The 14158-nt window shown below is 39.9% G+C and overlaps 1 protein-coding gene across 2 annotated transcripts in view; it reads left to right on the top strand.

Annotated features, from left to right (window-relative positions):
• The window catches only part of atp2c1 (ATPase secretory pathway Ca2+ transporting 1), a 32476-nt gene that overhangs the window by 7406 nt on the left and 10912 nt on the right, over positions 1–14158 (top strand). The window contains exons 1-7 of one of the 2 annotated variants that reach the window (XM_088998495.1): positions 2142–2286; positions 7720–7944; positions 10739–10828; positions 10913–10948; positions 11021–11082; positions 12605–12713; positions 12799–12954. In XM_088998495.1, coding sequence (XP_088854621.1) covers positions 2242–2286; positions 7720–7944; positions 10739–10828; positions 10913–10948; positions 11021–11082; positions 12605–12713; positions 12799–12954 — 723 coding nt within the window. In that variant the 5' untranslated portion in view covers positions 2142–2241. Of the gene's footprint in view, positions 1–2141; positions 2287–7719; positions 7945–10738; positions 10829–10912; positions 10949–11020; positions 11083–12604; positions 12714–12798; positions 12955–14158 lie in introns of those variants that run through there. The other variant, XM_088998496.1, reaches the window with a different exon arrangement.

Genomic DNA, 14158 nt, shown 5'->3' with positions numbered 1-14158 from the left:
TTGCAGAGTCCTTATTCAACATTTTGAATTGATTTCGACTTCGGACCATTTCGACTTACCATTTGGTCGGAACGGAACTCAGTTGTAAGTCGGATGTTACCTGTATTTGGAAAACAATTATAAATATTTATATATTATATTTGAAAAACTTTTTTTTCGTTCAACAAAGGTGCGCCTGATAGTCCGGTACGCCTTATATATGGCAAAAGTTTGAAAATACACCATTCATTGGGGGTGCGCCTTATACATAAAAAAATCGGTATCTCAATCTGTACCATATTTGAATCTCACATGAACTTTTATATATTTCTATATTAATTTGGAAAACTTATGACTTGATATATAATAATAATAATAATTTATCATGAATTTGTCTTCAAAATTCTTATCAATTCATTTGAGAACAAATTGAAACACTGAATAGTTGCAACCCTATTTAGGAAGTTCATATGGCGCCATTTCTAATACAGACACTCCCCTACTTACAAACATTCGAGTTACGAAAAATGGTACATAATGTTCGGGTCATTGTTAATGAACCAGGAATCAAAAGCAAGAACAAAAATATTCTTTAATCTTTGGGACCGCACAAAATGTAACTGCCGATGGGCGAAGGGGAGAAGAGCTGTTTGGGAGAGTTTTTATAAAGGCCGACAGGACGTGATGTCATGACTGGAAGTAGAAAACGGAAGTCCGAGAAAATAAAACGATATAAAGATGGACAGAATGTGACATCATGACAGGAATTTAGAAAAAATAAAATGATGTGCAAGGAAATGGAAAAGATGTTTAAAATGTGTGCGTATAGCAAATTGCCCTAACACATACGAACATTTTTTGTAGTAACATATGCAGTATTCTCTCCAGCTGTACATGTACATATCTTTATAGAGCATATATTATGTTAAATGTTTATTTTGCAGTACAAATCAATACGGGTTACTGATACATGCCTTAAAGGACAACCGACGTCACTTATTTGTTTCCTAACTGACATCAGAAAAACGTTTTATAGCATCTAAAATACCCAAAACACGCAGTATGATATTTTTATTCAAATGCAAAACACCAATAAAAATGAGTTAAAGTGTCCAAAATCTGCAAAAAAATTGAGCTGCGAATTGGGCATTTTCAGAAAGTCCCGGCCCCAGTTCGTGACGTCACGCCAAGACGTCTTGCCTTGCTGGAGAATCAAAACAATGGCTTCAGATTCGGAGAATATGCTTTCTTGTTACACATCCAGTGATGAATATGATTCAAATAGTTCTGAAGAACAAAGCATACATGTTTGCAATCGATTAAAGAAGTACTTGCGTATCAATTCAAGTCATCAGGACTGCAATGTCGCGTCCCAGAAAATGCACAAGATGGCCACCGAGCTGTTGTGAGGAATGAATCAGCCCGTTTCCACAGGCTGATAAATTTCTCACATGGAGCTTGGACGCCCTCTTCTGGCGCAACACGAGGTTTTTAGATCAAACAAGAATTGACGTGATGGAAGGACTGCTACAATGTGTCCTTTTTTTTTCGGTCAGGGGCGTTCCTTCAGTGACATCACGTACGGACTCGTCACCAACTCAAAAACAAGACTTCCGGAATATTCTGCACCAGTCTTAAAACATAAATATAGCTATAGCTATATGCAGTGGAATCTTTGTAAAATACGCTAAGTAGAAGTCATTTGAAGCCATTTTACAAATTATGGACACAACTTGTCCAGAGACGTCGGTTGTCCTTTAAACATAGTTATATAAACCTTATACATACTTATATAAGCCTTCAACATACATTCAATACAAAATATAGCACCTAAGCAACTCACGAACAAATCCACCTTATGAACAACCGTTTGTACGTGAACGTATCTCGTTCGTAAGTTGTAAATTCGTAAGTATTTTTTTTCTCCCTCTCTTATTTTCGTCACGTCATCTTCTTGTTGAACTTATGGCCGACCCGCCGATGTCCAAACACTCCCTTACCGGGCAACAAACCCCAACCGTCCCCATTGTACGTCCCAAAAAAAGAGACATACTGTCAAAGCATGCGACTGGTTCTGCGACATTGTTGGACATTCCATCAAGCGCTTTCACAAGTGAACGCCCGTCATGAACGGGAACCGCCCTCTGTTGTGTATATTGGCGCGTGGGGTCTTCTGTCATCGCGGCGGTAAGATACCCTTTGTTGTTACGGCGGCGGTGTCAAACGCTACTTGGCAGGCGGGCAGAAACTCGCACCGCTACGATGGCGCGACTTGAGAGCAAACCATTGTTGGAGGTGCAGCTTGAGGTAAAAAAAAAAAAAGTTTTGTGAATCACACTTTCCTAGAAAAGAGACAGTTTAAAAATATTTTAAATGCATTTCCGTTTGCATTTAATTATTTTCTTTATTTAAACCTTGTATGGATAAACCAATTAGCATCCGGTTTTGATATTTGTCACTTTGACTCACACTGGCTTAGGCATGCTTGTTTATTTACTTGCTTACTTGCTTACTTCCCTACTCCCGTGGCTGTTTAAAGATCATTTAAAAGCGGCATTATTTTCACTTTTAACCCTTTAAGACCTGACCCATCAAAGAATATCCAGAAAATTCAGATTTTTGGGATCTGGGATGTTAATTAACTCTAATATCAAAATCCACCAACATTTCTTTGCTCTATCATCTTTATGAAATCTTTTTTTTGTCTCACATTTGATACCATGGGAAAGCCCCCGCGATCCTAGTTAGGATAAAGCGGTCTAGAAAATGATGAATTACTGTGGTAATATTCAAAATGTGTTTGAAGGTGGAATTTTGGTGATTAATTAGACGAATGAAGTCATCAAATTACTGTCTGTTTGTATTTTACGACGCATTATGTCGATTGCAAGTGAAATGACAATTTGGGGGAAATCTTATGTTAAACCTGGAGAATCAAATTGGATACAGACATAATTACAGACACAACACGATATAATTGTCATATGAAGAATGAGTAACTTAATAAATATGCATTCTTTCAAAGAAAAAAACACTTATCTTCAAAAAATGACTTTGTATTTTGAAGTTATTACCATGGTAACTGTCCCCAAAATTAGCACTGATTTTCCTAAAAACCCCCAAGAGCATGGAACACTGATAGCAACCATGTTGGAAATGACCAAAACAAAACTTGAGCTTCCTGTAGAGCACAGGTGTCAAAGTCAAGGCCCGCGGGCCAAATCCGGCCCGCCACATCATTTTTTTTTCGGCCCGCGAAAGCAAATCAAACTTGTTAAATTCCATGATGATTGCTAAAATCTGAGCCAAAATTTCATATTTTTGGATGTAAACCACAATAAAAGTCATTCTTCTTGACTTCAGATTTGAAAACGAGTTATTCATTAATTTGCTGTGTGCTCTATATGTCATATTTGAAGGGATTTAAACATTCTAATGGGTTCCCCAAATTCATAACGGCCCTCGAGAGGAAACCATAACTACAATGTGGCCCGCGGCAAAAAAAAAATGACTTTGACACCCCTGCTGTAGAGGTATGATCATGCACCAGAGGGCAGAATACATGTATCGGATCACATAAAAAAAAAAAAATGGACACTTGTACTGTAAATATGGGTGGATGCAATACAGCTCCATATATCAATATGCCTTACTTGATACTTGCACTGTATGTACAGTTTTTTTTTCATGAAACGGTTTTGCACATTTACAGTATACAGTTGACATTTTTATTTTACTATGCTTAGAATATCTTGTTTTTCTATCCTTTCACACCCCACCCCATCCCTTTTTGGGATGCTGTGGACTGCAAATTTCCCCATTGTGGGACGAATAAAGGTTTTCCGATTGATACAAAGTGCAATAATTCATCATGTCGGTGAGATAGTCTTAGAAACCTGCGTATCAAATATGATAGGAATGGTATTACAGCACAGGTGTCCAAATCAAGGCCCGGGGGCCAAATCTGGTCCGCCACATCATTTTATTCGGCCCACGAAAGCAAATCTAACTAATTCCATGATGCTTGTTAAGTCCGAACCAAAATTTCAAATTGTCCCATGTAAACTACAAAAACAGTCGCTATTTTTTACTTCAAATTTGAAAACTAGTTAATCATTATTTTCTTGTGTGCTATGTATATAATATGCCGAGATGATGAAACATTTCTATGGTTTCCCATAATTCATAACAGCCCTCCAAGGGAAACCGTAACTACAATGTGGCCCACGATAAATATAAGTTTGACACCACTGCATTATAGGGTTAAATGATCTTTTGCATCTGTGCAGCTTTGCTATCGCCAGCATTGGAAGTGCCGTTAGATTTGTTGCATTTTGGGCTTTGTTGGAATTTTGCATGGAACTTTCTAAGCCTACAGCTTTGCTTACCATTTGAATAGAAAGTCGATTGATCGTTAGGATCGGAGGGCTGGTTCCATCTCTCTAAAAAATACAAAAAATCGAAGCATCTTTTTGTGTTGTTTAAAGTGGAATGATGATTTGATCCAAGGGCGTCTTTTAAATCAAAATATATGTATTTTTTTTTCCTTTAGGGAGTTTACACTCCTTAATACATTTTAAACCATGTTGATTTTGCAAACATGAAAAGCAGGTTCGCCAAAATTGCTTAAAGGAATTGTAAATAAGATCAACGTTAGTATTTCGGTTGTTGACAATTTAGATTCCAACATTTTTACCATTTTACTACAACTAAATATTGCTTTACTCAACTGGTGCGTGCGTGCGTGCGTGCGTACGTACGTGCGTACGTACGTGCGTACGTACGTACGTGCGTACGTGCGTGCGTGCGTGCGTGCGTGCGTGCGTGCGTGCGTGCGGTTGTCGGGTGAAGCAGTCTCAGGTGAATACAACCGTGAAGCTAGGCGCGAATTAGTCGAATCTTTCCACTCGCAAAGCTCAACAACAAATTGATTTCGTCCATTTAACCCAATTTATTGGTGTGAGGTGATATTTATTTATTTATTTGTTTGTTTGTTTAGTTATTTATTTACATCGGCTTTCCCAAGCGGCTTCTGTAGGGAATCTTGCTTGGTCTTTGTAGTAGTGTGAGTACTTACATGATGCTTGTCAAGTCATTCACTGCCAGATGATGAGCAAAAAGTCAAGTCAAAAGTCAAAGTCAGCTTTATTGTCAAATATGCTAATATGCATCCTCCTCTCGGACCCAGTATGCAAGTCACTTATAATGACTTTAACAAACATAATAAACATGAAAACGCCAATTTGCCGGGAGAGGGGAGCCGCTGCGTGTTCACGCACCGCCATCTTGGGGGAAAAAAAAAACAAAAAAACAAATATGACAACACAAATTCACAGAGAGTCATTCATTTTTCAGGACTTGCTGTACCCTCTTTGTGATGACATGAAGCATGTTCTAGATGAAAGAGGAGAGGATCAAAGCATCAATTTCAGCAGTGGATCAGGGACGTCATGGTGGAATTTGCACGTCTACTTCAAGCTAAATGTTGAAAGCAAACACGAAGCTGTAGCATCCATTGACGAAAAGAAAAATGTGTACACTCCAGTGCCAGGGTTTTTGTCATTGTCACTCAAATTCCAGGACCCACAGAATATTGAATTTTAGAACTAAATACACATTCAATGCAGTTTAAGAAACCTTAGACGCTCTTCTTTCATAAAAAAAAGTTAATTCCTAAATTATATGGTTCTGGAGTGATGTGAGTTTGAAATGGGGGTGGCTGAACAAAATACAATACAATACATTGATTTATATAGCGCTTTAACAACTGCTGAATCCGTAACAAAGCGCTAACATGGACCAAAGGCAAATGCTGCTCCCCCGTGGAAGGGGAAAAACATTGCCAAAGGTCTGACCAGCGCTTTATCGGCACCCCCCCACCCCCACCCCTCGCAAGAAAAAAACAAAACCTGAACAAATTCAGGAATGGCCCTCCACGTCACACTTTCATCCCTGAATTAATTTGAGAATGTCAGCAAATTAGTCAATTGCCTTTGTGACAAGCGAAGCCACCGACGGCCATCTTACGTTGCCATTGGAAGAACGCCATGCTGTACATATGAGTCTAGTGTGCAATTCTGTAATCTACGATATTTTTGCGAAGCGCATGTGGCTGCCACTGCTCACCTGCGGAAAAAAATATCCTGTGACTGTAAAGTGTCCTTGAGAGTTTTGAAAGGCACTTATAAAATAAATGTATTATTATTATTATTATTATTAGAAAGTAACGAAAGTTACAAACACCGTCCATTTAGGTCACACCATTGTAAGTGTGTTGCCGTTTAAATGCAAATGAGTTCCTCTCAATGTTTCCGTAACCGGAATTACGACCATTAATATTGACTCAAATCAAATCTGCGTCATAAACGTAGTGAATGACAGCAACATTGGCACTTGGCCAAAAATATGTACAGATGAGAGAAATTTAAAATATGTATGGATGAGAGAAATTTAAAATATGTATGGATGAGAGATTTATCGTTAAAAGTAAACATTTGACTTGCGCTTCTAAACCGCTATTATTTTGATGAAGTAATCTTGCCTTACCGGTACAACTGGACAGCTGATGAAGGCGTAGTCGCGAGCATATTTTCATCCACGAGGTTTGATACCCTCTTTTATGATGCTTCGTTTGTCAACATTTAGCACCAAAGCTTCTCTTAATTGCCTTTTGTTGATGCAAAAAAAAATGCAAGGAGGATGGGGGAAGGGCGATTTCAAAACTTTTTCGTTGTTAGGAAAAACAAAGTAAATCCCAGAAGTGGGGACAAAAATTTACTTCGCGATTCACTTGCTGAGTTCCTGTATTGAGATTCAAAAAAAGCCGAATGACTCCGAGGTTTTGTGTATGGCTGTACGCATGATTGGTCGCCGACGCGACGTCGACCAATGACAGCACGAGTGAACTCATCCCATCCTGTGAGCTGATTGGCTGTGCATCTTCGCAGCCTGTCAGAGATGTTCCATCCGGACACTGTGAACAAAGACTCGAACACAGGAAGATTGTCTTTTACTGCCGGCAGGGAACGTAGCCATTCATGAGCGACGCCCAACGTCTGCCAAGCTATTTATTGAGAGTATATGCAAGTTCGAGTGATACATTAATAAAACATAGTCTTCTTGATTTGAATATCACGCCCCAAGCACCGCCATCCATAAAACAACAGAACATAGACATTTTAATTGGTTGTCCTTTCCATGAACTGATAGATTTGTAACCTGGCTAATGAGCTCTTCCTGTGAAGGAGTTTACCAAGTCGTCAATTAGTCCAAGGCCAGATCTCCTACATGAAGATGACAGTTTAACAGGCTGTGTCTTTTCACCTCAGATTGACCCCAGGTTTTCCGTGCTTCCGTTGTGGGCCTTTTGAGTCTGAAACTTTTAAATATGATAACTTCTTTTCTGTCTATTCTCTCTCACGGCCATCATCCCTTGTGTTTAGGTGCATGGTGCGTCATATTAGTGTCTTATCAATGAATGCTGCGTTGATCATTTGTTCTCTAAATATTGTTTACTTATTTTAAAGATGCCCATATACCTATATACACTTAGGTCAAAAATCCTTGGGGTTGGGTCATCGCAATTGCAATAAATGAGGGAACGCTGTAAACAAAAAAACATCTGTTTCTTGTATGAATTAATTCAACCAGAAATGATATTTTTTTGTGTTCTTCATATGACTGTGACGACAATGATTTTTTTAAAAATTTTTTTTTACGTGCTTGTATTATGTTTTGCAGGTTGACCACACAGATGCCGAGTGCAGCCAAGATGACATGATGGTTCCCGTGCTGAGCTCCAAAAAAGCCAGCGAGCTACCCGTCAACGAGGTGGCCTGTGCCCTGCAGGCGAACCTTCTCTACGGGTTAGGTGAGGACGAGGTCTCTCGACGCAGGATCTACCACGGCTGGAACGAATTTGACATCAGCGAGGACGAGCCGCTATGGAGGAAATACATTGCACAGGTACCCGTGAAACTTTATCGCCATACCCGTCGAGTAAGCGCGGGAGAAGCTAATGTCGGGGTGACTTCTGTTTACGTTACCGTTCTTGGAAATCAATAGTACTGGTTTGACGTGTGTGTGTGCGCGCGCATGCTTGTTTGTCCTCGTAATTGTTTATTTAACTTTTGGAAAAACAATGAGGAGTCAGTTAAAAGATAAATGACTGTCATTTTTATTATTTATGCTTTGGTTTTTTTTTCATTATGCAAAAATTTCATTGGTTGTCAAATGGTTTTATTGTAACATGTATTTTTTTAATATAATTGAACACCTTTTTATGCTTTAGGGGAAAAAAATTCAGAATTTTGGGGGAGCTTGGAACGAATTAGGGTATTTACATGGAAAATGCGCCTTGATTTACAAACTTTTTATAAATACATTTCTTGCAGAACCAATTAATTTTATAAGTCCAACCCTACACAAGAATATTTGATCCTTGTTTTTTTCGTTCAGTCATCCTCAGAATCAAAACAAAAAACTGATTTGTAGTGAAATGATCTCATTTGTATTTTTTACATAATTGTATCCATTTTTATGCTTTAGGGGAAAAAAAAGTCTGAATTTTAGTGAAGCTTTGAACGAATTAGGGTATTTACATTGAAAATGCGTCTGGACTTACAAACGTTTTTGTAAAGAAGTTTCCGATTAATTTTATAAGTAGAGGTACCACTGTAGATGATTTTTGACAACCCTACACAAGCATTTTAATCCTTAATTATTGATTTCGTTCAGGCGACAAGTCCTCTTCAGTGTCAAAACAAAAATCTCATTTGTTGTGAAATGATCTCATTTGTAACATGTCTCTTATACATGATTTAATGCATTTTAATTCTTGAAGGAAAAACTGTACATAATTGTATCCATTTTTATGCTTTAGGGGAAAAAAAAGTCTGAATTTTGGGGGAGCTTGGAACAAATTAGGGTATTTACATTGAAAATGCGACTTGACTTACAAACTTTTTTTGTAAAGAAATTTCTTGCAGAACCGTTTAATTTTATAAGTCGAGGTACCACTGTAGATGATCTTTGACAACCATACGCAGGCATATTTGATACTTAATTGTTGTTTTTGTTCAGGCGACTAGTCATCCTCTGGGTCAAAACAAAAATCTAATTTGTTGTGAATTGATCTAATTTGTAACATGTGTTTTTTACATAACTTAATGCATTTTTATTCTTTAGGGGGAAAAAAGTCTGAATTTTGGTGGCGCTTGGAACGAATTAGGGTATTTACATGGAAAATGCGCCTTGCCTTAAAAACTTTTTTAGGAAAAAAATCCAATTAATTTTACAAGTCGAGGTACCACTGTAAATGATCTTAGACAACCCAACACAAGTATATTTGATCCTTAATTGTTTTCGTTCATGCGACTGGTCATCATCAGGGACAAAACAAAAATCTCATTTGTCGTGAAATGATCTCATTTGCAACGTGTATTTTTTACATCATTGAATGCATTTTTTTATGCTTTAGGGAAAAAAGTCTGAATTTTGGTGGAGCTTGGAACGAATTAGGGTATTTACATGGAAAATGCGCCTTGACTTACAAACTTTTTTGAAAAGAAATTTCTGATCAATTTCATAAGTAGAGGTACCATTGTATGATTTTTGACAACCCTACACAATCATATTTGATCCTTAAAGGACAACCGACGTCACTTTTTTGTTTCCTAACTGACATCAGAAAAACGTTTTATAGCATCTAAAATACCCAAAACACGCATTATGATATTTTTCTTCAAATGCAAAACACCAATAAAAATGACTTAAAGTGTCCGAAATCTGCAAAAAATTGAGCTGCGAATTGGGCATTTTCAGAAAGTCCCGCCCCCAGTTTGTGACGTCACGCCAAGACGTCTTGCTGGATAATCAAAACAATGGCGTCAGAAAATGTAGACATGACAGTCTGTGTAAGCTCTCAGTCGTACAGGAGTGGTCCATCGATGAGAAGGTTTCTTCAGCCGTCATCTGTACAAAAGTGAATCTGTACAAAAGTGACTTCACTTTTGTACAGATGACGGCTGAAGAAACCTTCTCATCGATAGACATGACAGTGTATTGCGTTTCCACAGGCTGCTAAATTCCTTATATGGAGCTTGGTCGCCCTCTTCTGGCAACACGAAGTTTGTTTCAAACCAAACAAGTACAGCAAAATACATTGACGTGATGGAAGGACTGCTACAATGTCTTTTTTTTTTCGGTCAGGGGCGTTCCTTCAGTGACGTCACGTACGGACTTGTCACCAACTCAAAAACAAGACTTCCTGAATATTCAGCGCGAGTCTTAAAACGTAAAATATAGCTATATGCGGTGGAATCTTTGTAAAATACGCTCAGTAGAAGCCATTTGAAGCCATTTTACAAATTATGGACACAACTTGTCCGGAGACGTCAGTTGTCCTTTAATCCTTGTTTTTGTTCTGGCGACTAGTCATCTTCGGTGTCAAAACAAATCCAAAAAAAGTGCTATGGATGCACGACGCTAATAGCTTTTAGCTAATAGCTTTTAGCTAATAGCTTTTTTTATCTCAAGCGATTTTTTTTTTTTTCCCCCCTCCGGCCAAGTTAACGTAACGTGCGCTTGGCCGGGCGCCCGCTTCCCCATCCAAAGTCAACAAGTCGATTGGTGCCTTGTAAATGCTGTTGCCCTTTGACCTTCAGGCTTCATGTTTGTTTCCACTCGTCACAATGCATCGTAAAATGGCGTCGTGGTGCACTAAACTATTCGGCGTCCTCCCCCCCCCCCCCCCATCTAGTTCAAAGACCCACTGATCTTGCTGCTGCTGGCGTCGGCCGTCATCAGCGTCCTCATGCGGCAGTACGACGACGCCATCAGCATCACCGTGGTACGACAAAGCGCACCCCACGTCGCCTTTGATGCCGTTAGCTTTAGCGCTCACGGCTACATTTCCCTCTATTTCTCCCAACAGGCTATCATCATCGTAGTCACCGTCGCCTTCGTCCAGGTGAGTGTATAGATGCCAAGCGAGCGAGCGAGCGGTGGAAAAACCTCACCGCTGCTCTTGATTATTTGGCAGGAGTATCGCTCCGAGAAGTCTTTGGAAGAGCTGGGAAAACTGGTCCCGCCGCAGTGTCACTGGTATGCTCGCTCCGCATTATCCGGCATCTTCATTTTGAAACGTCATGTGACCGAAGCCAGAAAACATTATCCGTGTTGCCAATTTTAATCACTGGTAGAGGGCGGTCCAATACAAAATGGCGGCGCACGGAAATCCCGTTTGCCACACACGAGGTGGCAACCCAAATTTATTCCAGAACCATTTTTTCTTGCGGGAGGTGCTGATGAAGCGCTGGTCAGACATCTGGCAATGGTTTTCCCTTCCACTAGGGGGCAGCATTTGCCCTTTGGCATTTAATTTTATATGTAAATTTTGTTACTTTCTCACCGTCGCTAAAATATCTTAGATTACAGAATTGTACGCCAGACTCATATGCACAGGCGTCTTGATTGGCGTTCCCTCCGTAAGCGACAACAAAAACGCCACGGAGAAATTATCGCGTGAGAGCTACGCTCACTTAGCCTATGGCAACGTAAGATGGCCGCCGGTGGCTTCGCTACTCACAAAAGCAATTAACTCATTCGCTGCCATTCCCAAATTTATTTGGGAATTGAAAAGTGTGACGTGAAGGGCTATTCCCGAATTTGCTCGGGCTTTGTGTTTTATTGCGGTGGGGTGCCAATAAAGTGCTGGTCAGACCTCTGGCAATGTTTTTCCCTTCTACGTGGGAGCAGCATTTGCCTTTTGCCTAATTCAGAGTTCACGTGAAGAACTAAAGTTAGCGAAAGGGGGCAATGATATGAACGGGAGACAAAGTGAGTATTTCCAGCAGCTCCTGTATTTTGTTTTTCTACTTCTTTCTTTCCTTTCCTCTTCCTTTCATAACTTTGCTGCTGTGTTTCTTCCTGGTAGAGTGAACGCTGGCGCGAATGGCTGCCGCTGCTCACCTGTACAAATAAACAAAAAAGTTCTTATCCCGTGACTGTAAAGTGTCCTTGAGAGTTTTGAAAGGCATTTAGAAATTAAATGTATTATTATTATTATTATTATTATTATTATTTTGTCCATATTAGCGCTTTGTTACAGCTTTAGCTGTTGTTAAAGCGCTATATAAATCAATATATATGTATTGTATTGCATTGTATTTTGGACATATGTTCCCCATTTCAAGCTCAGATAACGCCTGACCCATATTAGTTAGGAATTAACTTTTTTTTGGGTTGAAAGAAGAGTCTAAGATTTCTAACGCTGTACTACATGTTTATGTACAGTGAGACCTTGGCTTACGAACTTAATTGCTTCCCAGACAGAGTGTGTAAGGCGAAAAGTGTGTATCCCAAAAATTAATTTCCCATAGGAAACCATTAAAATGAGAATAATCCGTTCTCCGGTCTCCATAAAATATAATTTTCAACTAAATAAGCCTTAAAACTACACACAACATACACAATGTATTGCTAAACCTCCATTTTCTGTGGCCTCCTGCAATTTGAGTGAAAATGACAAAAACCCTGGCTCTGGAGTGGACACATTTTTGCACATCGTCTGGCAGTGAATGAGTTATGAGATTTCTTGCGTGCGTGATGATGACGATGGTTTCAGCATCCGCGATGGTCAGCTGCAGCACATGCTAGCAAGGGAACTGGTCCCGGGAGACACGGTGTGCCTGGCGGTGGGGGAACGAGTGCCGGCGGACCTGCGCCTATTTGAGGTGAGCGCACCGCCGCATTTATCACACCCCACATAGCTTCCTTTTTTTGATTTCACCCCTCCGCCCTTTCATCTTGACGTGGCAGGCTAGCGACCTTTCAGTGGACGAGTCCAGTCTGACGGGGGAGACGGCGCCCTGCCCCAAGTCCACTGCGCATCAGCCAGCCGACACCAATGGCGACATGGCTTCCCGGGCCAACATCGCCTTCATGGGCACGCTGGTGCGCTGCGGCAAAGCCAAGGTATGGAATTAGATCGACATTTTGCAGTACAGTGAGACCTTGGCTTACGAACTTAATTGGTTCCCAGACAGTGTGTCAGAGGAAAATTGTGCATCCCAAAAAATAATTTCCCATAGGAAACCATTAAAATGAGAATAATCCGTTCCCATAAAACATAATTTTCTGCTTTCTAATTTTTAAGCCTTAAAACTACACAAAATATACCTTCTTTTATGTGTACTAAATGTGCTATGGTATTATAATTAAAGAAATAAACTACTGTATAATAAAGTCGTTTTATTTACCTTTGTGATGGTTGTTGATGGCTTGATGGAATGGAGTGGCCGGTTTCATCAGCATTAAACACTTGATGAGGAACGTAACCTTTTACCATCTTGAGGAATGATCCCTTGTAGGTTGTTGGATTATTTTGATCGTTCGTCCTTGGTTCATTGCTTCGACGGGTGTTGATGGAAGAGGATGGTTATCATCAACATCATGTAAAGGAAGGCAGGATATGACGTATCAGGAAGTCCAAAATGTAAACAAAGATTACAGAGCGATGTTTAGAGATGTTTGTATGGCGAATTACCCCAACAAGGTGCTTTCTGTGCAATAATTTTATCTAGTTCCTCATCAATTGTGTTCTGTTTAGCTGGGTTGATAGCTTTTTGCATCAAGTGTACAAATGGCTTGTGGTTGGGTTATTTGTGGAGCCTGATTGATGGGATATTTTAACCTTGCAGTCTACACTCTGCCTTTGAACTATCAAAGTTGAAACAAGTCCAAATTTCACTGTTTTCTATCCATTTTTCTCACTCTCTCTGTCGTCTGCCTTTCTCTTTGTTTAAACCACCTCCCCTCACTGCTGCGTTCTTGACCAATCACGTGGCTTTAACCGACGACTGGGGGCGGGGAATAGAGGACAAAAAAAATGTCGGCTGCCATTTTCTTTTTTTGGAGAATGACTTCACTCTCTCTCTCTCTGTAACCCCCACCCCCCTCACTGCTGCGTTCTTGACCAATCACGTGGCTTTAACCGACGACTGAGGGCGGGGAATAGAGGACCAAAACAAGCCGGCTGCCATTTTCTTGTTAGGAGAACGGGCTTGTTTGCGAACGACACACCACTCATTGTGGCAGTGTGTATCCCAAAAAATAATTTGTATGCCAAGATAAAATGTTCATAAATATAACGTTCGTAAAGCGAAAAGTTCGTAAGCCG

The sequence above is a fragment of the Hippocampus bargibanti genome, linkage group LG06 (assembly GCF_051943395.1).
Source record: "Hippocampus bargibanti isolate YZ-2025 linkage group LG06, ASM5194339v1, whole genome shotgun sequence".
In the NCBI taxonomy this organism is placed as follows: domain Eukaryota; kingdom Metazoa; phylum Chordata; class Actinopteri; order Syngnathiformes; family Syngnathidae; genus Hippocampus; species Hippocampus bargibanti.
The sequence above is the reverse complement of the archived record's forward strand: the minus strand, read 5'-3'. Positions and strand labels throughout refer to the sequence as shown.